This window comes from Numida meleagris, chromosome 3 (assembly GCF_002078875.1).
Source record: "Numida meleagris isolate 19003 breed g44 Domestic line chromosome 3, NumMel1.0, whole genome shotgun sequence".
Lineage (NCBI taxonomy): Eukaryota > Metazoa > Chordata > Aves > Galliformes > Numididae > Numida > Numida meleagris.
The window spans coordinates 66,935,355-66,958,861 of record NC_034411.1 but is presented as its reverse complement, the minus strand read 5'-3'; the positions used below and the strand labels follow the sequence as shown (position 1 = coordinate 66,958,861).

Here is a 23,507-nt window from a genome sequence, read left to right as displayed (position 1 = left end):
CCACCCCGCGGCACCGGCGGCGCCTCCTCCCCACCCCAGGCATGGAGCGGAGGGGAGGGTACGGCCCCGGCCCTGCCTCTGCCCCGGGCCCCGGCGCGGGGCGGCCCCCTCAGCCCGCCCCGCTGTGCTCCGGCAGGGCTGGGCCGCCGCAGCCCCCGCCCCTAGTGAAGCCCTCACCCACGGACGGCCCCGCCCCAAACACGGGGAGAGCGCATGAGGGACGCGCCTACCAGCCAATCGCCTTCCAACTCTCCCAGCCGGTGGACCAATGGAGGCGAAGAGCGACGGAGGCCGTGGAGGGTGCTGGGATATGTAGTCCGGCTGCAGGGCGGCGCCGTGGCGGTGAGTGGGGTAGAACTACGCGTCCCAGGAGGTAGCGCGATGCCCGGCGGGGGAGGAGCGGCCGGGGCTGGATGAGCGCAGCGGGGTGTTGGTGAGAACCAGTAAGGGAGAAGTCGCTGCCGCTGCTAAACAAGGGTCTTTTCTTGCCTTTGCTTTGTTTTGTTTTTCCTATAGCCTTAGATTTCTCCAAGAAGAGACTTGGCAACATCCAGGAGTAAAATAATTAAGAGAGCTTTAGCAGTAGGATTTACTTAAGAAATGTGTGTTGACAAACATGTGAAACACTTATCAAATGGGCACCTTAGGAGGAGCCTTTGGTGTAGCCTAAGTGCGCATATCAGCAGAAGGGAGGAAAAACAGCCCTTGCAGATGGAGTACAGTGACCTTCAAAACTTGAACATGAAATTAAAACAGTCCCTAGGCTATTCCCATTGAGCACCCGCTCCACAGGGCTGTTATCCAGGCTCAGTGCCGGGTGGGCCAGTTCAGCTGATCCCTGGCATGCAGGCTTCTTCCTTCCTTTCTGCAGGAAACAAGCGTTTTGGGAGAGATTAAGTTCCATTTCAGCCAAGTCAGCTCCCTGCTCTGAGCCAGCACCGGGCAAGGCGCTGGGGCTAACGGAGAAGGGGAGGCACACGGGTGAGGGCAGGGCGAAGTCAACAAGATGTGAGCTGTGTGACCTGGCTCACTTATTTCACGCTTCTCACAATTCAAATCCAAAACTTGGAGCTGCAGTTGAGTACAGAACCAGCCACCTGCACACTGCAGAGGGACTTGTGGCTCTAGGAGCAATGCTTGGGCTGCTCACAGCTACCAGCTGCCAGCAGCCCCTTTGCTGCCGGACTGGCTTCTTCAGCTGGCGTTCCTTCCATCCTGGTGTAGCTTCTCTACAGCTTGCAAAAAGGGCATCATTCTGTCACTAACTGCAGCTCTGAAGGCAGACCAATCTCTTCTTTTCCTGTTCCTCCTACAAAAGCCTTGTGCAGTGAGGCCACTGCCATTGCTCATAGCGTGTGCAGGCCTGGGCTGCTCCACACAGCTGCTTCCTCTAGGCCTTTGGCACCCATGTGAACAAAATATCTACCAAAGTCATCACTACCTGTAATAAATGCGAGTCTTTACTTCTCTGAGCACTCAGGGCCTCCACCCATCATAACTGGTGGTTTCAATGAAAATAACACTGCCAGTGCCTTTTAAGTTTTCTTTTTTTTCTTCTTCTTCTTCTTTTTTTTTTTTTAATTAGCTCCCACTTCAGCTTCCTGTCCTGTTCTTTTGCCACTCATTATGGTCTCCCAGCTTTCCTGTGCACAGACATGTCACGAACGCTTGCTTTATTTCTATCTAGATCTTGATCTGCAGAGGTTGGATGTGTCTCGTTTTTCCCATGGTAAGCTTGTACTTGCTAGATGTCTCAGACAATGCCTACATACATCAGAGATCAATAAGGCAAAATAGAATCAAAGCTGAAGTGTTGCTGTCAGATGTTAGTACGGCTCATATTCCCACACTGAGTGCTAAGATTGATTGAAAGTCACAGCACTGCCTTTTATCTTTTAGAAGTTGTTTTTTCCACTGACTGCAAATGAACTCTGGCTACAGGAAACAGATTGTGAAACTGGCTCCAAGGCCTAAACTTCAAATTTCAGCTCTTTGTTTGATGGACTTTAATGTAGCGCTTTGGTAATGGAGATGAAGGTGGCTTTATTTTTTCCAGACCAAATCTCTGTGGTTTTCCGATACTGGGTCAAGCTTCTGTATTCACTGCAAGACACTGTGGAAATCAAGGTTAAAGGCTATGAGCAGAATTAATCAGAGCCTGAAGTTAGGGGAATGTGTTTGTTTGATTTGTGTGTTTGCTTGCTGAATTTAATATGCTTGTTTTTGATCCCTAAAGAACAGATAAGAGAAAGGCAGAATTATGAAGGAAACAATCTGGCAACTCATCCAGAATTACAGCATTTGAGTTTTTAAAATGATAAGTTGAAATAAAACAAATTTGTGGCTGTTTTAAACTTCAGTATTTCCTTCCTTCCTTGATTGTTTATCAACTTCCCTCTATTTTAATTACACACAGACTTCTATAGCTATATGCAAATTCTATCCAACTGCAGAATTAGAAAAAGATCTGAATTATATTTTGGTTACTTTTTTTTTCTTACCAGTTTCTGCATGTCACAAAATAGTACTTTGCTGCAATGTTTGTTTATACAAATACTGGAGAATTTGTATTACTAACACAGTAAAACTCGTGCAACTCAGAGGGAACTGCTTTTTAAATTAGATTCCTTCAAATGCTTTCATCCATTTTCATTGAGGCTTATTTAACTCTGACTCCTAAGTACTTAGCATGGGATCTCTCTATTCTAAAAGTCCTGTTTTCCAGTGAGGCACCAGAAGACCAGGGGGTACTCTGGCACTGTCTTTGAGCTGAGGCGCAAGCTTCATCCTGGCAGACTGGCCTCACTGACGAAACAAACTACGGTGTACAATGTGGGAGAAAATGTGGCCTCATTCTACTTCTGAGGAGTGGTTGTAGATCTACAGCGTGTTCTGGCCTTATGTGGGTTGCCCTGAACCAAACTCTGCCAGCCTGCATCTGCAGAGGTCAGCAGTACAGCAGGGGTGGCGAAGTGAGACATCAGCTTCTTCTTTGGAGGCCAGATCTTCCTGGTAGACAGACTGTGCTGAAGCTTGGGTTGCTTTGAGAAGAGTTTGGCTCTCATGAACCAGAACTACACACCATGCAAAGTCATGTTGTATTTTGTCAGCTATTCACCACGTAACCATATAAATGCAGCCTGAAAGACTAAGAGTTAGACTCCAGAACTAGAAATTCTGCTCCACATAACTCCATTAGTCTGTCTCTGGATAGAAATGTCCAGATTTACACCAAACTGGGTATCACGATACCTATCTGCTCACTGTGCCCACTTGTGGTCTGGGCAGCAGGTAGAGCAGATCTGAGAGAGGTCCCACTGCAAAGTTCTCTGAGCCCTGCAGACTCACCCTAGTAAGGTCAGGTTCTTTTGTCAGTAGCCACTGCTGGTTTTGGTGCCCATCTGGATTTGTCAGAATGCTCACCTTCAGTGTGAGAACCCAGTGATGAGAGAAGCAGCTTTCAGCTCAGAGGGATTTATGTCAATGCCTGGTAACTCCCGGGAGAGTGTCATAGGTGCTCAGAAGGACTACAAGAGGAAAGGAAGTGTTCATCCCCTCATCACCTGAAGTTGTGTCCCTGTCAGAGAAGATGGCAAACATGTGGCACTGGTGTGGAAGAGAAGGAAGGGTGCACAGGGAGGGAGTGTGGTGTTGTAGCCATAGGCGCTGACCTAAGAGAGGAAATCCCCAGTGGTTGTTCCCAAGCCAGTGCTGTTTTTTATCCAGGGTCTGTTTACTATAAAAATGCACAAATAAACCCAGGACTCTCTTCCAGTGATTAAACTAGAGGAGAGAGATGCATCCTTGTTTTACTTTGTCTTTTGCGTCAGCTGCCTTCTCCTTGCCCTATACTCTTCTGTGTCTGTCTGAACAGGGTCATAACTTCAAACGAAAAGGTGGTGACTCCCTGCTTCCTTCCTGCTCTTCCTCCTCCCAGTCTAGCATGGTGGTCAGGGATGCGATATGAATGCTTCCCAGGAAAGGCATTAAACTCCCACTTCCTGGCCAGTGCTCTAACTGCTGGGTGACAGCATTGAGAAGATGGACACTGCTTCCTCCAGCTACACTTTAAAAGAAAATGAATGCTGCTTATTGGGAATTTTTTGTTTGCTGACAGCCAAATAGGACTTTCAAACACCTTCATCGGGCTGTGCAGTAACACAGACTTTGGTGTTTTCCAGTAATAACAAAAAGAAAAATGCTGTGGCTAGCAGCCATTTGAAATGAAGACACAGACCAGAGAAGCTACAGGGACTCTTTTTTTCATTGTTTTAAAGAGCATATTTTGGCACTCACCACTAGAAGAGGGCTCCAAATTCTGAGTCCCAAGAGGAGAAAGGTGCCAAGCATGAGGGTGTGACTTCACACACATCCACATTCATAGCAGTTCATACTGCTTGTTTTGGCCTTATAACTGTGCCTTCTTTACATGCAGGGAGCGTAAGCCAGTCATTACCAAACACAGGATTTAGCCCTGAGGCTGAAAGGCTAGGTATCCTGGCACATTGATCCTATATCAGTCTTATCCCTCTGTGATTTACTAAGGTCATGTAGAACACCAAGAATTTGTCAGGTCCATAAAGATCCACAATTGCATTCTAAGTCACCTTGGAGCCAGAAATTGCATCAAGTGAAAAGAAGAGAAATGTCTCTTAATTTATAATCAGTTTAAGTTAGCTTTATGTGTACAACATGGGGCAGGATTTCAGAGCATCTTACTCAGATTTTTCCTGCATCACTGAAGTCATGGAAGTTGAAATATACAGATTATAAGACACAAGTATCCTGCTGGATGGCTTTAAATGTTGTAAGTTTTCCCAGACAACTCAGGACAGAAGTAGTTATATGACATTTTTGCATTTCTGAGTACTTATTAAGCCATTCTATATACAAACTCTATTTTGCATTGATACTTAGGATATTGTACCTACTCAGGATGCACAGCGTGGGTGTATTGGAGTTGCTATGTGTAACCTAAGTCATGTAAGCAGATGACATTATTTAAAATTGATCTTCAGCATTATAGATCTCAGAAAGAAGATTGAGAAGTTGTTCTTAAATTCAAATCTGCTTGTTGTTTTTCTGCATCTTTAAAACAATTGCTGGTTACAAAAGATAACTTTCAGAATCATTTCTTGCCAGGAAGGAAACATACTTTCCTTGTTAATATTTTTCCTTTTTTTTTAAAATTCTTTTTCTTAGATTGCCTGCTGTACAAGTGGAGAATAGAATTCTTGTTCCCTGCCAGGTACCTAGTTATCAGCAGCACAGGAGTGTATGAAAAAAGTTGGGGTGGCAGAATGTAAAAGGAGACTAATCCAATGAACAATTACTCTCTTTGTGTTTCTCAACTCATCCATGTCATGCTGTTCCAATTATCTGGCCAAAAATCTACCTCTTACTTCTCCATACTAGGTTGAGGGATGGGTGGATGAAGATATATTCCTGAAAAAAGAATACTTGTAAAAAATGGTGGGGACACAATCTGTCTGTTTTATCTACCTAGAGGGCAAGTTGCAACATTCAGAAGCATCTTTCAATGATCCCATTAAATGTTAGAGACACAAAAGGTGAAAATTATCACACAGTAAAAGGTGTTTACTGTGAATAAGTCAGTACCTGCAGCAACTATCCCCTGCCTCATTATATTTCTTCATTATAACTGTCATTTCAACCCACATACACATTTACCCCACCCTAACATGTCTCCTTTTTTTTTTTTTTTTTTTGCATTTGCCTTTCTAATCTCTAATAATTCTGCCTCTGCACAGATACATAGTCTTCTATACTGGAGATAGTTTTCCTTGAAAGTCTTCCTCTTGCACAACAGTCAAGTCTTCCTCTTTTGAATCAAGGGTCAATATGCAGAGTCAGTAATTTCCTCCTGCCTTCCAGTCTGTCACTTCACATGTACTCTGCTTTGTTCTTTGGAAAGCTGCTTCCACTCTAATGAGCAAAAAAAAAAAAAAGGATTTTGGCAGGGTAAAGAGAAGTGACCAAGCTTAGCAAACTGTATATGGAAGACAGTAAAAAAATACAGAAGGCAGTACAAAATAATAGTGGGTAGAAAATGTAATTTGGGGCATTCTTCGTGGAGACTTTTGAGGAGAGCACCATCAATTTCTTTGTCAGTTAAGTGTACTAAAAGCAAACAGTATCTGTTGGAAATGGATCCTAAATATGAAAGGAAGAAACTAAATAGTTATTCTTATGTGGAAGAAAATGTCTTTTTAATTTTCTAAAACAAGGCAGAGTTTTAGGCTAGAAGAGGGGGTGGGAGAATAAGAAGTCCAAAAGGAGAATAGCAAGGAACAAAGGTGTAAGATGGTATAAATACAAGGAAAGAGAGGAAGTGAGGGAGAAAAAGCAACTGTAGCACGGAGGTGGATGAAAGGAGAAGATAAGAGAAACCAAATTACTAGAGAATTGAGGAAGTATATTAGTGACCATTGATAGTATTCGGTTTTGTGTTTGAAGCTTATTACAAAAAGGTTGTATTTAATTACTTTGGACTGATTAAAGGCATGGAAATGTAATTGCTCTGATAACACTATTCCAGGCCAGATGTTTTCATGCTTAACATATCAGCTGTTACTTGATAGGAACTTGCAGTCTTGTTCCTCTGAACGTTAAGTTCAGTTATCATCTGCAAGTACAGATTAAAACAGTTTGCAGTAGCTCAGCTTCCCCACAAAGGTATGATTTCATCATGTACATATGACCAAAGGCCCATGTTAATGAGGATTTGAGTCTGCTGTACTGACTGAAGAAAACAGCAAAGCCCATTATGATACAAGATTGTTTCATATACTCTAAGGTTAGAAAGGTTAGAACCCTTTCCTTAAAAAAAAAAAAAAGGCTCAAAAAAGCTCTGTTTTTTCCTCACCTTCTTATTTTTATTTTTTGGCCCAACATACATTTTCTTTATTCCTTTTTTGTTCTCTTTTATCTTGAGCAAACAAGAACTGGAGAAACAGCAGTATGGATGTTTAGCAGGACTGACTCAATGGAATTTTGGTCATTAATGTAGTAGTTTTTACCTTGCTTTACAGTACGTAGTGTCATGAGAAAATACAATGTAATTTCTTCCAAGACTGAAAAACGATATTGTATGACAGTTCTGCATGAGACTTGAAATTTAGGAATGAATAGGTTTTGGTACAGAAGTGTCAAAGAAGAAAGTGGGCACCGGGCCTTTATATATCAAGTTCCAAGACTTTCCGCTTCTGTCTCATAAACAAAAGAATACAACAACTTCCATGGATTTGCCTATGTCAGGTTTTCAGAAAAATCACACACTGCCAACAAGTTCCTTGATTGTTCTAACAAATTTTAGTTGTTTGTTCTAAGCTTGTTTTAAGTGAGGCTCAAGTGAAGTTAAAGACAGGTTGAAATGCTTTCTTGATTCAGTTAGCTTTTCCCTTCCTATTAGTTTTGCAGCTGTTACCACAGCATTGCTAACTGGTTTAGATCAAAGAAGGCACATGAGTACCAGTTCCTTAGATAGGGCCTGCGCAAGGTCATATGTTTCGAGCTGATTAAAGTGGCTGTGTCAGGATGCTAGACACTGGGTGTTCCCAAAACAACAATGCAGTTTGCCTGCCACTTTATTTATTTATTTTGGTCAGTGGAAAAGCTGTTCTTTGTCTGTCAGGAATGAGGCTAAAAGAGCATTGCAACACAGCCAGTACAGCTGATCGAGTTTTTTCCTGGTTTTTGAAGGAAAGCAAAACAAGAAAAAAATAGACTAATTTGAATTGTGTCATGAAAATGGCCTCTAACATAACCTTTTGCCAACAATACTTGGCTCAAATAGACAAGGCAGCAGCCAGCATTTGGGGATTTTCTTGGTATAGCCTGTGTTGGGGCAATTTTTTAGCATTTCTCTTAGAATGTGTCAGATAAACAGAGATCATTCCTTAATTCATCTAAGACTTTGTTTTCCATTAAGAGAAAACATTACAAATTGTGCATGCCAGTAGGTCAGATCAGAAGGTAGTTATCTTTATGTTCCTTTCTGTATTTGTCACATTTTTTCCCTCTTTGAATCTGTTCTGACAGCATCTCTTTTCCTTAGTTCTAAAAGGTTACTCTCATGGCAATTCGAGTAAGCCAGGACCTCTCTGAGATAACAAGTGTTGGAGGACTTAGGGGCTGCATCTCTTACATTGTCACATTATTCCTGCAATGTATATCTTTTGGGAAAATGTTAGGCCAGCATTATTCCCTGGGCCTGTTATAATTCACTCCTAAAATGCTTTTCCGTGTGCTGCTCTACAGCATGTGACATAATTGTATGTTTGTATGTTTTGTGGCAAAACACTTTTGGAATTCACCAGAAAGTTTTTAGAAAATAATTCAATGCTGTTGCCAAAAGTTGAAGGGAGGAATGGAGAGGAGGGGAGAAGAACAGTAAGGAAGTCATAACTGGTCTTTCTGTAACATTTGGGATTTCAGTGATGCTCAGTAAATCCCCACTGTTCACATACTTATTGGGCAAGACAGCGGTAACTAAAATTCCAATTGATTTAAACAGCAGACTAATCCAGTACTCTGGGACTCAACACAGGCCATATTCACCAAAAATAAATATAGACAGTGTAACGATAAATCGCATTAGTATATAGATGACCGTGAGGAAATGGTCATCTGTTTGCCTTAAGAAACAAACTTCAACTTGTTTGTCCTCTTCTGGGGTATGATAGTCTAAGGGAATAAGGGCACGATCACCCTCCAGCAGCCTTTGTGCAAGATCACTGCCGGCCTGCATATTGACAGCTGACATCCAAACAAATTTTGGGTACTTAACTATTTTTTCATAGGCTTCTTGTTCTAGTTGACTGAAAATGTTCACTCTGCTGTCTCACTGGTGTAAGTGACTTGGTCTTTTTCTTGGTCCATGTCTTCATCTGAAGCACTGTATGATATTTCTCCTGAGTAGAATGGGTATTATAATCTATATTTACCTCCTAAGATACTGAAGGACTCGTCTACACTAGAGCACCTCTTCTGAAGCAATTATGTTGGCAGAGCCTCCAGACACTATAGCAACCATTCCCTCAGACTGTTTTAGCCTCTGCATCTGAGAAGCTGTGGCAAAACAAGGCATCTGTAACTATGTCCACAGCAGGTGTTCTGCAAACATCACTGTCTCAGTTGCGCAGTGTTACCTTCCTTCACACCCGTTGCTGAGTCCCTGCTCTTAGAAGCAGCTTGGAGAGTTCTCACTTCCAGTGCTGCCCCAAGGTGCACATTATTCTCTGCTGTGCTGGAGAAATTGGGGATGTGCATGCTAAAGCCCACAGAGGATTGGCTAGATCACCATCACTGGGCCGCTGAGCTGGCCTCATCCCTTTTCCTTTCCTCCTTCTTCACCTGCCAAACTAAAGGGTATTTTTTCTCCCTTTTCTCCCAGATAGGTCCCTTCACCTTTGTGTTACTGGGCTTGACTAGGATTTCTCAAATTTTCCGGTACTTTATTCTCTCCTCTTATTTGTTTTGCTTTGGATCACTGCCCTTCCTACAACCGTCTGCATACCCATCTCCTCGGAAACGGCAGAAGTTGTTTGTGGGAAGGCAACAGGGAAACTAATTGATTTGTAGCAGCTGCAGACTTGTGAGAAAGCATGGTGCCTTGCAGGGGAGCATGGCAACTCCTGGAGAAGCAAGCTTTCAGTTGTGGTGACTGCTGAAGGGTCAGATGGTGTAGACAAAAGTGGCCTTCTTATGCTTCAGTTTCCAGATTGAGTTTCTCTGTTAGCAGCAACAGCAGGAAGTTTGTTGTGTGTGTGTACTTTTTCATCACCAATGTGTAGGAATTGAGAAGCAATGGAAGGGTAAGTGTTGCTTATTTTGTACTCTGAGGAATATCATGCTGTGCCATTATAGGTACTTTGTGAAATATCGTGCTATTACCCCATGCCATACCAGGCCTGTCATACCTGTGGCCACCAGGTGGGACCTCTTGCCTACGAGGGCAGGGTGGCTCCAAGAGCCAGCCGCCAAGCCCCAAAAGCCAGCTGCATGGCCTTGCTGTGGGTAGCCAGCACAAGATGGCTGAGGGCCCCCAGGGAACTTTCTGGCAAAGGCCAGTGGTGCAAGGGACGCTGCTAGGGTGGACGAGGAGAGCTGTGCTGGTGGTGGGTGGACTACCCTGAAATGCAGGATCTGCCCTAGGGGTGCTAACATGCAAAAGTGTTAGTGTCTGGGAGGCCCAAAGTCAAGCAAGCCCTGGCAAAGAGATGCTGTTATCAGTGTCTCTGTGATGACAGCCTGTGGGAGAAGGAAAGTATTTCTGTGTACCTTTGGTTTCTTGCATGTCTTGAAGAGGCGGTGTGGATGGATGTGAATTTTTTTCTATTTTGAATGTATTCTGAAACAGCACTGAAAGAGCTGTTACTGGAAAATTGTTCCTTCATTGAAAACTTTCTTCCCTATCCCAAAGGAATGAATTTTCCTAGGGTGTGCTTTGTCATATCTTCTGGTTTTTGTTAGGATTTATTCCTTCTGTTACAAGATACCTTCTTTTTGTCACTTTTGGGGAATCAGCACCTGTGAATAGCTCTCCATGAGGAGGAAGCCCTCTCTTGCGGCTCTCACAAGAAGCACGGCTTAGGGCAGACAGCACCACTGCTGTTCTATCAGAAGAAATTTCCGTTTTAAACTTGAGCAGTACCATAGTTGTTTTATCACTGAACCTTCACACAAGCTGCTTTTCCAGCAACTGAAGCTGTATACAATCTTCATTTTTTTTTAAATTTTGAATTTATCAAGTGAAGTGCTTGTCCTAGTTTGGTAGGTAGCTGTGGTGTGCTTAAAAGGTGCTTTAACTTCCTTCTCTTGGCATTGTATTTACACTTCCAACTACTTGCAAGACCTGGTAAGGGCTTTTAGAAGTGAATGACTCTTTCTGCTTTAAATGTGCGAATTGATAGGACCCTTAATAAAGGGCAACAAAGTTTGTACTTTGATGAAAGCATTTGTGCAACATTAGAATTGGTCTCTGCCATTCCTAAGTAGAACTAGTAGATGGTAGAAGAGCAAAGAATACAAAGGAAAAGCTGATTTTTAAAGTATCAGTAAGTCCAAACTTATTAAAAATGTCTTTAAAGTTAGTTTCTTTTCCAACTTTTCTCTTCAGACAACCTATAGCCTTTGTTTGTATGACCTATTGCCCATGCTTGGTTGTCATAGCGTCCCAATGTAAACAACAAAATGAGGCTTGAATGACTTGCCATAGAGTACTTATGAATTGATCTCAAAGGGTCTGCTTTCCTAGAGCTTATATTAGACCAAGACACTTTCTGCAAACTTCCTTGCTCATGTCTTGAGTATCAAGGAAAATCACTGTTAGAGCATAAAGAGGCTTCAGATGTGCTTCTGATAAAATAAAGAATGCAAAAGGGTAAAGCAGAAAGGGAATTAATACGTAGGTTTAATAATGGTGAGAATGCTGATAGTAATCATGAGAAGATCGCATGTTAACTATCCTTTTGTTATTTCAACACTCTGTCAAAAGCCATGTCATTATGCAATAAAGCCATATGTAAAAAAAAAAACAAAAAACTAAACCATAACACATTATAATGTACCGGAACAATAAGGAGGCTGCAAAAACAGAGTGTAGAACTTGCAGTGCTTGCTCTGCAGAGACCACTGAGAGGCATATGCTAAGTTCTGTAAAATAGATGCTATAAAAATGTTTTTATCTTTGGCTTTTAGAAGGTCACTATTAAGTTTAGAAAACACAGAGGAAAAATCTTAGAAAATTTTGGCTGTTTGAGGACAGCTGTGTTTGATGTTACAAAAGACATTGTTTTGGAATCAGATTAACATGCACAATACTTCTGGGTGTATGTGGCTTTTTTAGTTATTATTTTATGCAAGTGATCTGGCTTAATATAAACACAGCCAGGGACTGCTCAGTGATGTGCCTTGAAAACTGTTACATGGTTCACTAAAGAGCTAATGTCAATATGTAGCTCTCTTTTTTGCAGCCTATGGATTCTGAATCAATGGACAGCTTAATAGGAAGCTTTCTTCAGCCTCCAGCTAAAATGATTCCTGCACCCTTTGTTTGTGGAGAACCAAAGAAGCAGGCAGTTTCTGGTGACGACGGGCCTTCTATCTACTATAACCAAGGTAAGCCAAGAAGTGGTCTTTTTAACTGTTCCTTGTGAAATCTCTTGAGCAAAGTCTCCATTTTGTTTTACCCAGTTCAATGACTTGCTGCGATTATCAGACTGACAGTAAGACAGGATGTATATGTGTCCAGAGGGAGTAGTCTCCCTGAAGTTGTACATCTGGAGTGGAAACTGCTGCAAGTCTTCTGACATCCTTATAAACTTTGGCTTTGAAAATTGTTTAACTTAAAGATCGTCAGACTTCCTCTAAAAGCAAAGGAGAAAACTTCAAACTCAACAGAAGCAGTTCATGCTTTAAATCCAGAAAAAAAAAAAAAAAAAAAAAGACATGATACTGTACTCTGTCTTGAAATTGGCTTTGTGTTGTGTTATTAAATGCTTTCTAGCTTTAAATCACTCTAAGCTTTTTTGTGTGGTATGATTTATCCAGAGAGCTTGTGAATAAAACAGAATCTCAGGTAAGTTATCAGCAAATTTGTCTATGTGAAACACGAACCCCTATGATTACTTTGTGCCTTAATCAGTGATTACTCTCCAGAGCTCACGGCACAAATGCTTGGTGGTTTAAGTTGTCCAGATGGCTGAGAAAATCACAAGTGTACCATACTTGGATTTTATTTCATGTAAAACTTTGCAATATTGCACAGAGATAGCGTGTATGTCATCATTGTTCTTTTATTTTGTGACTTCCCCATATGAAGAATATGTGAGTTCTGTAATAAACTTCTGTCATACAGATTTTGGGCTATTTGAATCAAGATGTTCAGCTCAATATTGTACAGCTGAATGTTTAAACAAGGAAATGTTTGGTATACCATCAGAAAAATGTAAGAAGTAGCCTCACTCCATCCTTCTGCTCTCTGGGATCTGTTATTTATGTACTTATTTTATTTAGGCTATGGGAAGCTGATTAGAGTTGTTATGGAGGTACCAATATTTGCTAGGTATTCCTCTACCAAGAGAATTGGTATAACAGAAATGTCAAGGCTTATGAAATGTCCATCAAGAAGCTGAATTTGTTAGAGAATGTGTCTTAAACTTCTATAGGTGTATGTGCTTTTTGGAGAGCTAGCAAGCTTCTCCTTGCAGTTAAAGTTGTAACTTTGATTGTATTTTCAGAATAATTTTCACTCTTGAATTGATCTGAGGCTGAGAGATTTTGCTTTTTTTTTTTTTTTAATGTTGAATACAAGAAATGAGACAGACAAATCATTCACTCCTGAAACAGTAAAGTTTTTAAAATGCACCCTCTGTTAAAATGTCCCATTGCATCTGATCTTTCCCCCCCTGTCAGGAGCCTTTGTTTGTTTGTTTGTTTTAAATCTGTCCACACCAGTTGCATTATGCCAAAACCTGGATACCTGATGTGGATACCTGTCTTCCCTGCTCCTCTGTAGACAGATGCTAATAGGTCTGAGTCCCAGGTTTTGCTGTACTTAATTTGCCATGATTTCTTCATGCTTCCCAACATTTTGACTGAAAATAGCTTAACAGCATTGCTATTCTGTTCTTTATACCCCACTTATGCAGTAAACATGTTTACTTTCTCCTAGGTACACTCTGAGTGTGTAATTGTACGGTTGGAGAATGTCATTCCTTTTAGAGGTGATCCTAGAAGGAAAAGCTAGGTAGTATTTTTCCATTTGAAGTGTTTTATAAAAATAGTAAGAGGAACTGTTACAAGAGCTCAGTGTAACTGATGCTTTATTTTCTAGCTGTGGTGGCAGCCCTGAGAACTCTTCAAGAAAAGATCCACCGTCTAGAGCTGGAGAGGACGCAGGCTGAGGAGAATCTGTGCAGCCTTTCTGAAGCAGCTGCTCAGTATAAGAAGGCCTTAGAACATGAGTCCTTCGAAAATGACACAGCACATCACGAACAACAGAGGAAAGGTATTTCTCTGAGTGATAAGGTGTAGCCACACCAACTCAAAGACTGCATAATCCAGGGAGTGCTGTTTTGACAAATAGCTAATTAATGATGCAACCCCCTTTCTTTTTCTTTTTTTTTCTTTTTCTTTTTTTCTTTCTTTTTTTTTTTTTTTTTGCTTCAGAACTGTGGAGGGGTAGAAGCCTGATAATTGTGGATAAAGTTTAGATCTTTTTTTTACACATATTAACCAGATATTGCATAACTCCTAAGGCTATTTAAAAAAAATAAACATATTTCAGGTGGTGTGTTTAACTCCTACAATAAGCTAGCATCTGCTTACTTGTATAACACTGCTAACTTGAGAAAAGTGAGTAGAAGGGAAGAAACCAGATTCTGCTGATACAAATCAAAGTAAGAGCAGCGCTCACACCTTTGGAATTTGTATTAGAGACTGGCTCTGGAAAAGCATCTTGAGTCTCATGTTCTATACAATGTATATTTAACCACATGACTTGTTCAGACTAACAAAACTTTTCCTGCCTCTTTTGGAGTTAGAGAATTCCTCAGGGAGATGACAAACCAGTTAAATGTATAACTCCTATTGCTGTACTGAGCATCTTTGCTTCTCTTTGTAGATATAAGTGTGCAGTTAAATGCAGCACAGTCCCGCTGCTCCCTGCTGGAGAAACAGCTGGATTACATGAGGAAAATGGTTGAGAGCGCAGAACTGGAAAATAAAATGATTCTAGAACAACAGGTGAAGCCTTTTAACATACTAACAAAGTTGTAATATAGTTAAAAATTTTATTCCTCATTCTTCCTCAGCTCTGTGTAGTACGACAGATAGCCAACAGAAGCAATTTTCTATCTGTCTGGTTGTTGACAACATTGTATGAATGCATTGTATGAAAAGACTCCCTAGATGTAACTCCAAATGAGTAAAACCATGCTAATACTTGCACATTTGGTAGACAAAAAGACTGCTGGAAACATAAGTCTTCTTTGTCTGTCTGGTATTTTTCATCACTTTGCAATTTAAAAAATATGAAATTTAAATTAGTTAAACACCTTTATTGTAGTGTGTGGGTTTTTTTGTGTGTGTGTGTTTTTTCTGTCTGAAATAATTTTAGTCAATTGCACACTTCATTCTGGCTTATGTTTTCTGACCTATCTTCAGAAAGAGAAAAATCAGAACCAGATGGAACTGCATACAAAACTTGAAAAACTTGAAGTGCTAGAAAAAGAGTGTCTTAAACTTACTGCTACTCAGAGAATTGCAGATGTAAGTAAGCATGGAATTAGTCTGAAAGTCATTCATTTGATATGAGTTGTATGGCATACTGTTAATAGTGCAAACTTTTGCAAAAGTTTCCTTTGCTAAAGCTGAGATCGTCAAATACACCTGACTGAATGCTTGGCTTCCTTGGCTTCATTTACATAAATTGCTTTTTTTTTTTTTTTTTTTCCCCAGTCAGGGCCTTAAAAATTCCAGCATGCTTTATACTAGATTACAGTTACAAGCTACTACAGGTTTCTGATTCAGTGTGACAAAGTGAAGTGTGACTAAGCTTTCTTGCTTTCAAATTCAGGACAAAATCAAACACTTAGAAGAAAAGCTTTGTAAAGAAGAGCATCAGTACAAGCTAATAGAAGACAAAGCTGCTCAGGTAGACTGAAACAGTTTTATTTGATCTCATTTTTTGTTACTGGAGGAAGCTATTCTCTCTGTCCAAAATACCTTTTAAATAACATTTAAACTCTACATGCTTAAATCCTAGAGTACTAACTCATGGAAAACTCCTGGAGTACTAACTAGACTAGTCATAAATTACATAAGGGAATGTTTGTCTGATGTGCTGTGTGTTTCTTGATCAGGAAAGATTCCGCTTAGTTTTGTGTTAATGAGAGTTCATCAGCCTTAAAGCTGCTGTCAGCGATCTCAGTAGAGTATTAATTTCTAGAGAAGCTGCAACTGAATCAGATAATCTCAATTTACAGTAACTAGAAGGTGGTCATGTAAGAACCCTCATACCTCAAGTAAGATTGATCATTCTGTTTGTATTCCTTTTTGTTAAGATTTGCTGAAATTGAATGTAATCGACTATAGTTGGAAAAGATTTTAATGGTGATACTGTTATATTGTCTATTGAGAGTTTGTATAATTCATTGTTCTGTGAAATCACAGTCAGTTTGTTGTGCCATCACCCATTTCAGAGAGGAATATTTGCCAAAGCAAGCAAAACCAAAGAAACAAAGGAGCAAAGTAGATTCAAGTATTCTTAACCTTCTATGAGAGGTAACAACCATTTTGAAAGAATTGTTTGTGGTGGCATTCCCCAGAGAGGGGGGTGCAGAGCTAATGAAGAGTTTTGGAACAATGCAGCCACAAGTGAAGTGGAAAGCTTAAATTAATTCATAATTGGAGACAATTTTATATCTCTTCCAAATTCAGTTGGCTTTCATCAGTCCAGGAACCTTGCAGTTTGTAGCCCAGATATCTGATCACCTCCAGAATACAGCAGAATGGCATAGTTGAAAACCTGCAATTTTAGGGGGGGGGGGTTCTTTCTTAAACTGTTTCTGGCAGAAAGCCAGCTATGAAGATTTTATCTTCTGAGTAACATTAAGAATAACTCTCCCAGAGCAAATAATCTGACCTTAGCAGTAGTATAAACATTTGCTCAAGAAAGGACATAAGCACAATGATCTGGGTCTTAAACTACTATTAGTCCCACCTTGATTCACTGTAGATCAGTTTAGATCTGTTGGATCTGAGTTTGGAAACACAGGGTGTGGCACAGCTGATTCAGCTTCCTTTTGATGACAGAAAAATCAGAGTAATCTCACTTTAGTGATGAACTTCCAGCATTGTTTAGCCGGAACTGCTGCACATGCCAAAACAAAGTTCTTGTCCTTCTGGATTGGGAATGGCTATTATCCTGTTTATCATGGGCCTTTATATCAGCTTTGAACTTCAGAGTTATGTGTGGATTGTCCAGCAGGCTTGACCTCTATGTTACACAGATGGATTCAGTTCTTTCTGTCTCCAGGTTGTAAGATCCCAGTGTTCACATTCTTTGGATTTTATGATCAGATCCATAGCAAGCAGCAGGATTGTTTTATTTCAGTTACTCTGTGTCATAGTGGAAAAGTATGCCTACTGCATCTGGATATGAAAATGGGAACTTGTAAGACAGAGCTATGTCTGATGCCGTACCATCCCAGTAACCTGTTCAGTTTTTAAGCGTAGGTTATGCCTTCCAAGCAGAATTGTTAACAGTACCCTTAATTGGCTCTCATTCACACATGAAAGAAAAAATTAATTAGTGTGATTTTAGACTTCTAATATTATACTAAATAGTTGCTTTCTTTTTTGCTTATTCACACAGCTACAGACAGAACTTGAGATATACAGAATTTTGATGTCTTCAGATTCATCTGAAAGTGGACCTAGAAAGAGAAGCAGGAAGAAAAGAAGTCCTAAGAAGGTAACATGAAGCTTTTCATTAGCATAGTTTTGCTGATAGCATCTGACTCACACAGAGATGGGAATTTGTGAAAAATGGTAATGTAAGAGCCACTTGATTTGTCTGCTGCACTTCATTCAATTTCCAAAGTGAATAACAGTGCCCAATACCTCCTTTTTTTATTTTTTCTTTTTTTGCTTTTGGTAACTAAAAATGGGACGGAGCTGGCAGCACCTCATTGGAAAACGTCCCTGTACTGTCATGACAATAACCTTTGTTACAGTTTTCCTGCCCTCCTCTGTGTCCTGTCTTATCTGCTTTTCAGTTTATCTGGCAAAATTAGCTTCCAAAGTAATTTTAAAGTAGGCCATCCTAAGATGGCACATTTTAGGGGGATTGTTGAAATCAAGAGAGTTTTGCAACAAATGTTACAGGTCAGTCAAAATTTTGCAACTCTAGTTTTGCTTAAGTAAGCAGTGCTCAATTTTTTTAATGTCTGTCTAACTGCCAACCTATCTGCTAAGTGAATCTGGAAGATAATTTACTTATCTCAGCTGTTATTGTTGGAAAATCCTACTCCTTCCAAGTACAGTAGGGAAATATTTTTTTAAAAAACAAGAGGGAAGTTGAGCTGATGCATTTCACAGCTTCTTTATTTGAATTTGTGTTATTCTACAAAATAAAAAAAGAAGTTTAAGATTGCAATGTTGGTTTAGCACATTGAAATTTCTTGTCTTTCTTTTTCTGTCTATTTTATGGCAGAAAAATCCTATAATGAAGGAAATGCATCTTCCACAATTTCATGTAAAGGCAGGTGTACTACCTTTTGTGGCTGGGAAGGTGAGTGAAACCAAACATTCTCACTGAACTGGCATCTGCCATTTCAGTAAGTCTCTTTCCTGAAATTGTTAAACGCGTTTGTAAACAACTTACTTATTCTTCTTTAAGTCTGTCAGCTCCAGCCATTCTCTTAGTGCAAATGTACAAAGTGTGTTGCATATTATGAAACATCGCAATCCATGTATCTCATCACAAAGACAAGATCAAAATGCATCTGGAAGTTCAGGACAAACGACTCTTTCAAAATCTGTATCCTCATCATCTACTGCCACTAGAAGTCTTTCTGACCTTCTGTTGGGCATACAGGATGAGCGGAGCCAAATGAGCTTGTGAGTAGTCATCTTTTGTATTATGAGTAAAAGTGACTTCAGCAATACCCCTGTGAAGCTATCGGTGTACTACACTCAAACCTAACCTTTTTAAATGTAGGACTGCATGTGAGAATTTCCTGAGCAGGCCTAACGGGTAAAATTTCTTTTTATCCTGATGTTTTACTGATCTTGTAAATGAGCAAAGTACTCTTTAGCTGGGCTTCTTCTGTGTTTATCTGTGATGCTACTGAAGTAACAGCTGCAGCAAATAAAAAAAATCTTTCAGCCCTGGGATTTTTAGAAAAGTTAAATGTACTCTGAGATCTATCAAGTATACCAAGAATGTTTTCCTGGAGAATGCTTTAAGAGGGTTGTGAAAAAAGGCATACTTTCCTGCCAGAAAATGAGCAGAGTGTGGGAAAAGCTAATGCTCTAAATGGGACTGGACTGTATGTATCTTTCTGGCCATACAAATAAACGTGAATGACAAGTTGTGTTCTTAGGCATCTTTGAATTAACACAAGCTTGTAAAATTGTGGGCTAAAGCTATGCAGCTGGTCGTAGTAGACATGTGAACATGATGAGCTGTGGTTTGAACAGAGGAGGACATGTTGATTAAACCAGTGTGGATATTGACACTGGTTTGAAACATTTGATGTGGCAACATTTAAACTGGCAACCAATCCCTTCTTCAAAAAATAATTGTTGGTTTAATCATAGCAGTTCAAGGACGGGAATATTTTTCTTTGCAGCAACAACCAGTTGCCCCAGTTAAAGTGTCAAGAACCAACAGTTACACAGAAGTTAGAAAAAAAGCTTTGAGCTTTGGAAAGAGATTACCTATCTAACAGAGACTGTGCTTTCATTTTGTTCAGATGTCCAGGTATCAAGCAGGTCTAAAGCATTCCTTTTAATTAAGCTGGTTAATTTAATTAAGCAACACACTTTGCTGCTAATCTTTTTGAGTGGAATATTTCAATTTGAACAGTCTGGCAGGAAAACTAACTTAAATTACTAATTTAAAAAACACTTTTCTGTATTACAGTAAGCCTTCAAAGTCTGCACTAAATTGGGCAAGAACTTCATAGCTGCTCTTGTGCTCTGTTTACTTTCCAAATTCTCATCAGCTACAAATCTGAAATGAGAATCAGACCCCCTGGAAAAAAAACCCTTCTTTTCTAGAGTGAATACGTTCCAGATGAATGTGTATTGTGTAAGGGAGTAAATAACGCTAAATTGCTGTACTCTGGACAAAACAGCTAGCAATTCATGCAGTACACTGAAACTATTGGAGCAAATCCTAGAGGCTATATCATGAATATTTATTGTGCCATTTTTGTCTTTAACAGTGAACATCAAGAACTTCTGATGCAGATCCTGGACACTCAGGACTCCAAAATTCGTGGAGATCTAGAACAGAAGCTGAATTGCCTTATAAAACAAATGGACGTTAAAGGAGAACAAATATCCAATTTGAAAAAACACCAGAACAGCGTAAGAAAAAAATGTAAACTGTCCAGCTAGTATCGCTCTAGTTAAATGGCTGCCACAACTCTGCCTTCTGTTGTCATTAACTAGAATGCCACTGGAATGCTTAAGCCAGGATGTTCCAGTATGGGTGATGAAAGTTAGGCTGCTAACTCAATGTTCTTGTACCTGCAATTCCTCCTTTAGATCATAAAACGGTGCTTAGAGCTGGCAGCTAGGTACGTATGCCAGTGAGAAAACTTCCCGTCCTGTGGCAGTTCTGCAGTACAGAACTGAGTTGCTCAGTCTGTCACTTTCACTCCCTATATTAAGACAGGCTGTTGAGATTTCATTCCTTCATGCCCTCTCTGTCTGGGGAATAAGAAAATAGAAGCTATAATTCCTGTACAGACAGGCTTGAATGTCTTGTATTTTACTGAAATATTGAAGTTTTTTATTAACGAAATAGTTTATTGACTGCAACTTGTCCCAGAAGTCATAGCCATACAAACCTTTTAGTTTTTTTAACCCTTAACCTATACACATTCTGTCGCTATTTTCTATAGAGACATAAATAACAACTTTCTATACATGCCCATAGAAAATCACACTTCTGTAGATGAGCTGCTCAGCCCACTTGTAGCAATTTGGTTTGGAACATAATAAAAAATGTAACCTATAATTCTGTCAGATATTTTTCTGTTCTTTCATCTTATTTTGTAGGATAAATAGGCTTACCTAAGAGCTTTAGTTATACAGGAAACAAAACAAAACTCAGTGTGAGACCTTGTGGAATGGGAAAATGATTTTTAATTTAAATGTGACCAGCTTTATTCATATTCATTCTTTGATAGATTTTGCTCACTTAAACTTTTTATTGTCCATGTACTTGCAAAGACAAAGACATTTATATCAAATGTAAGGAAAGTGGACTGTTGAGTCCTTGCTGTCTCTCTTGGGAATGTCTACTGATTTATGGATAAATATCTAACATTCTTGAGAAGCCAACACTTACGATGTTATTCTTTGCCTCAGAATCTTGGTAACATTATGAACCTGAGACAATGCATGACAACAACAGCACCTTTACTTCTTCATTTTGCGTATCTTTGTGGCTACAGTCTGCCTTCATTTGGGGATGATAGGAAGAGGAATGGCACATTTGATGTGGCGCAACCCTGTTGTTGTTCTTGAGTATTTGAGAGTGTAGATCTTTTGCTGGCAAGTTGTCTGTGCTGTGGTACAACCTTATCAGAGCACATGCCTTACAGTCATTATGTAAATAGCACATTCTTCATGCTTGTCTGTTTGATTACCATCCATCATGCCCTGGTTATCAATAGAGGCCACTCCTGTAACCTTTGGTGTCTATTGGTTTTTTGGACTTTTTTTTTTGTGCTTTCATGCACAGACCAATCTATTTGAATTTCACACAAGAGAAGGCTCCAGGGAGACCTCACTGTGGCCTTCCAGTACTTGAAGGGAGTGTATGAACAGGAGGGGGAACGACTGTTTACATGGGTTGATAGCAATAGGACAAGGGGGAATGGTTTTAAACTGAGACAGGGGAGATGTAGGTTAGATATTAGGAGGAAGTTTTTCACTCAGAGGGTGGTGACGCACTGGAACAGGTTGCCCAGGGAGGTTGTGGATGCCCCATCCCTGGAGACATTCAAGGCCAGGCTGGATGTGGCGCAGGGCAGCCTGGTCTAGTGGTTGGCGACCCTGCACTCAGCAGGGGGGTTGAAACTCGATGATCTTTGAGGTCCTTTTCAACCCAGGCCATTCTGTCATTCTATGATTCAATCTTAATATTTCTGGTACATTTTTCTGCATTTAGAACCTGTCATGCTAAAAATACTGTAGTTGTCTCTGTGTTTCACACTTAATTGCATTCTAGAGTATATTATTAAAATTATTACATTTTTTTTTTAGAAATGAATTAACATCTCAAATTGGCATATGGAACGTTTCCAGCACAATTTTATCTTTAGGAGTGACATTTTCATGCCAAATGCAAGTCAAGGCTTAATATTTATAAAACATTCTATAGCAATCAACCATATTTGTTATGTTTCTTGATTTTGTTGTGAGGCTTCAAAGTAAGCTGTCAGATATGGTGACTGATAATAAGCTGCATTGATTTTATAGCTTTTTTGTTGTTGTTACATTGGTACAATCTGAAATGGGAAAAGACTATTGTAAATATAAGTTGGTAACAGGTGATATTCAGGTGCTTTGAAGCAAGCATTTTTACTTCATGGAGTAACAGGGTTCAGCAGTCTTTTGAGTGTGGATGAGGTCAGTTTTCTATAATGCTTTCTGTGTGCGCAAAGTCAGTTTTCTGTAGAACAACTTTATGCAAGACAACTATATGCAGGATTAGTAGGTTTTAATAATTTTTAAGTCCTTTGTACGTCTTTAGTTTGGAGTTTGGTAGAAATTTGGTAAGCTGTACAGCAGTAGTTCCTCCAAGCGGGTAACATTCTAATTAGTAATCTTTCTTTGTAGGTGCAGAAATTAAAGCGAAAGACTCAGAAACTGAAGAAAGAGGCAGCTCATGTCAAACCAAAATATGGTAACCAAAAGGATGCAAAGGAGATTACAGTCACTGTAAGGGAAAGTACGTCCAAATCTCATGCTGGGCAGAAAAGCAGAAGCTCCCTTCAGCTGCTAAAAAATGTGCAGAAGCTTCAGTCGACACTGAAAAAAGATGACATCATGTGGGAACAATAATTCTGAAATTAGAAGTTTTTGAAGTTGTCTGACAGCTAGTAAATTTTGAATTTTACAAAGTAGCTTTTAAAAATAAAATAAATATAGCATTTCACATTCTAAACTGTCTAATGACTGGTAGGTCAGTTTGTTCACCTCTACTAGCTTTCATGTAGCATAGCTATAATTCCAGTACACTGAATTGTAATGAAATGTTTCATGGATTAATGAAATGCTTATTAATTAACTTGCCAAATAAACTCATACCTTTTTCGACTTAAGATAATATGCAGTCTTTGGTGTCCTGTTCTCCCCCATCTCCTATCAAGAAGATTCTTTGAGCTTGCTTTTCCAGAATGACACACAACATCCTTGTCTCTAAATTGGAGAGACATGGTCTTGACAGATGGATCACCCAGCTGATAAGGGATTGGCTGGATGATTATACTCAAAGAGTTGCAGTCAACAGTTTTATGTCCAGGTGAAGACCAGTGACTAGTGGCATTCCTCAAGAATCAGTACTGGGACAGGTGCTTTTTAACATTGTTGTTGGTGATGTGGTCAGTGGAATTGGGTGCATCCTCAGAAAGTCTGCTGACAATACCAAGCCGTGTGGTGCAGACAGCACGCTGGAGGGAAGGGATGCCATCCAGAGAGGGACTTTGACAGGCTTGAGAGGAGAAGGACTTGGGGAT

The 23,507-nt window shown here is 40.0% G+C and overlaps 1 protein-coding gene across 6 annotated transcripts; it reads left to right on the top strand.

The window, feature by feature from the left end:
• CEP57L1 (centrosomal protein 57 like 1) lies at positions 262 to 23,098 on the top strand. 6 transcript variants are annotated; one of them, XM_021392309.1, is made up of 11 exons: positions 262 to 342; positions 11,997 to 12,141; positions 13,859 to 14,032; positions 14,648 to 14,769; positions 15,190 to 15,294; positions 15,602 to 15,679; positions 17,402 to 17,500; positions 18,242 to 18,319; positions 18,428 to 18,648; positions 19,980 to 20,137; positions 22,609 to 22,813. In XM_021392309.1, the coding sequence occupies exons 2-11, from the start codon at positions 12,000 to 12,002 to the stop codon at positions 22,677 to 22,679; spliced, it is 1,248 nt and encodes a 415-aa protein (XP_021247984.1). In that variant the 5' UTR covers positions 262 to 342; positions 11,997 to 11,999; the 3' UTR covers positions 22,680 to 22,813. The 6 variants fall into 6 exon arrangements, with proteins under 6 accessions (XP_021247984.1, XP_021247979.1, XP_021247978.1 ...); XM_021392303.1 differs by having other exon boundaries at positions 268 to 342; positions 19,980 to 20,124; positions 22,609 to 23,098; XM_021392307.1 differs by having other exon boundaries at positions 329 to 433; positions 19,980 to 20,124; positions 22,609 to 23,098.

Bases quoted from the DNA above. Each gene is read 5' to 3' on its own strand.
- CEP57L1 (XM_021392303.1), top strand. From the start codon at position 12,000: ATGGATTCTGAATCAATGGACAGCTTAATAGGAAGCTTTCTTCAGCCT. The intron at 17,501-18,241 runs GTAACATGAAGC...ATTTTATGGCAG, and splicing joins AGAAAAGAAGTCCTAAGAAG to AAAAATCCTATAATGAAGGA. The intron at 18,320-18,427 runs GTGAGTGAAACC...TTCTTCTTTAAG, and splicing joins TACCTTTTGTGGCTGGGAAG to TCTGTCAGCTCCAGCCATTC.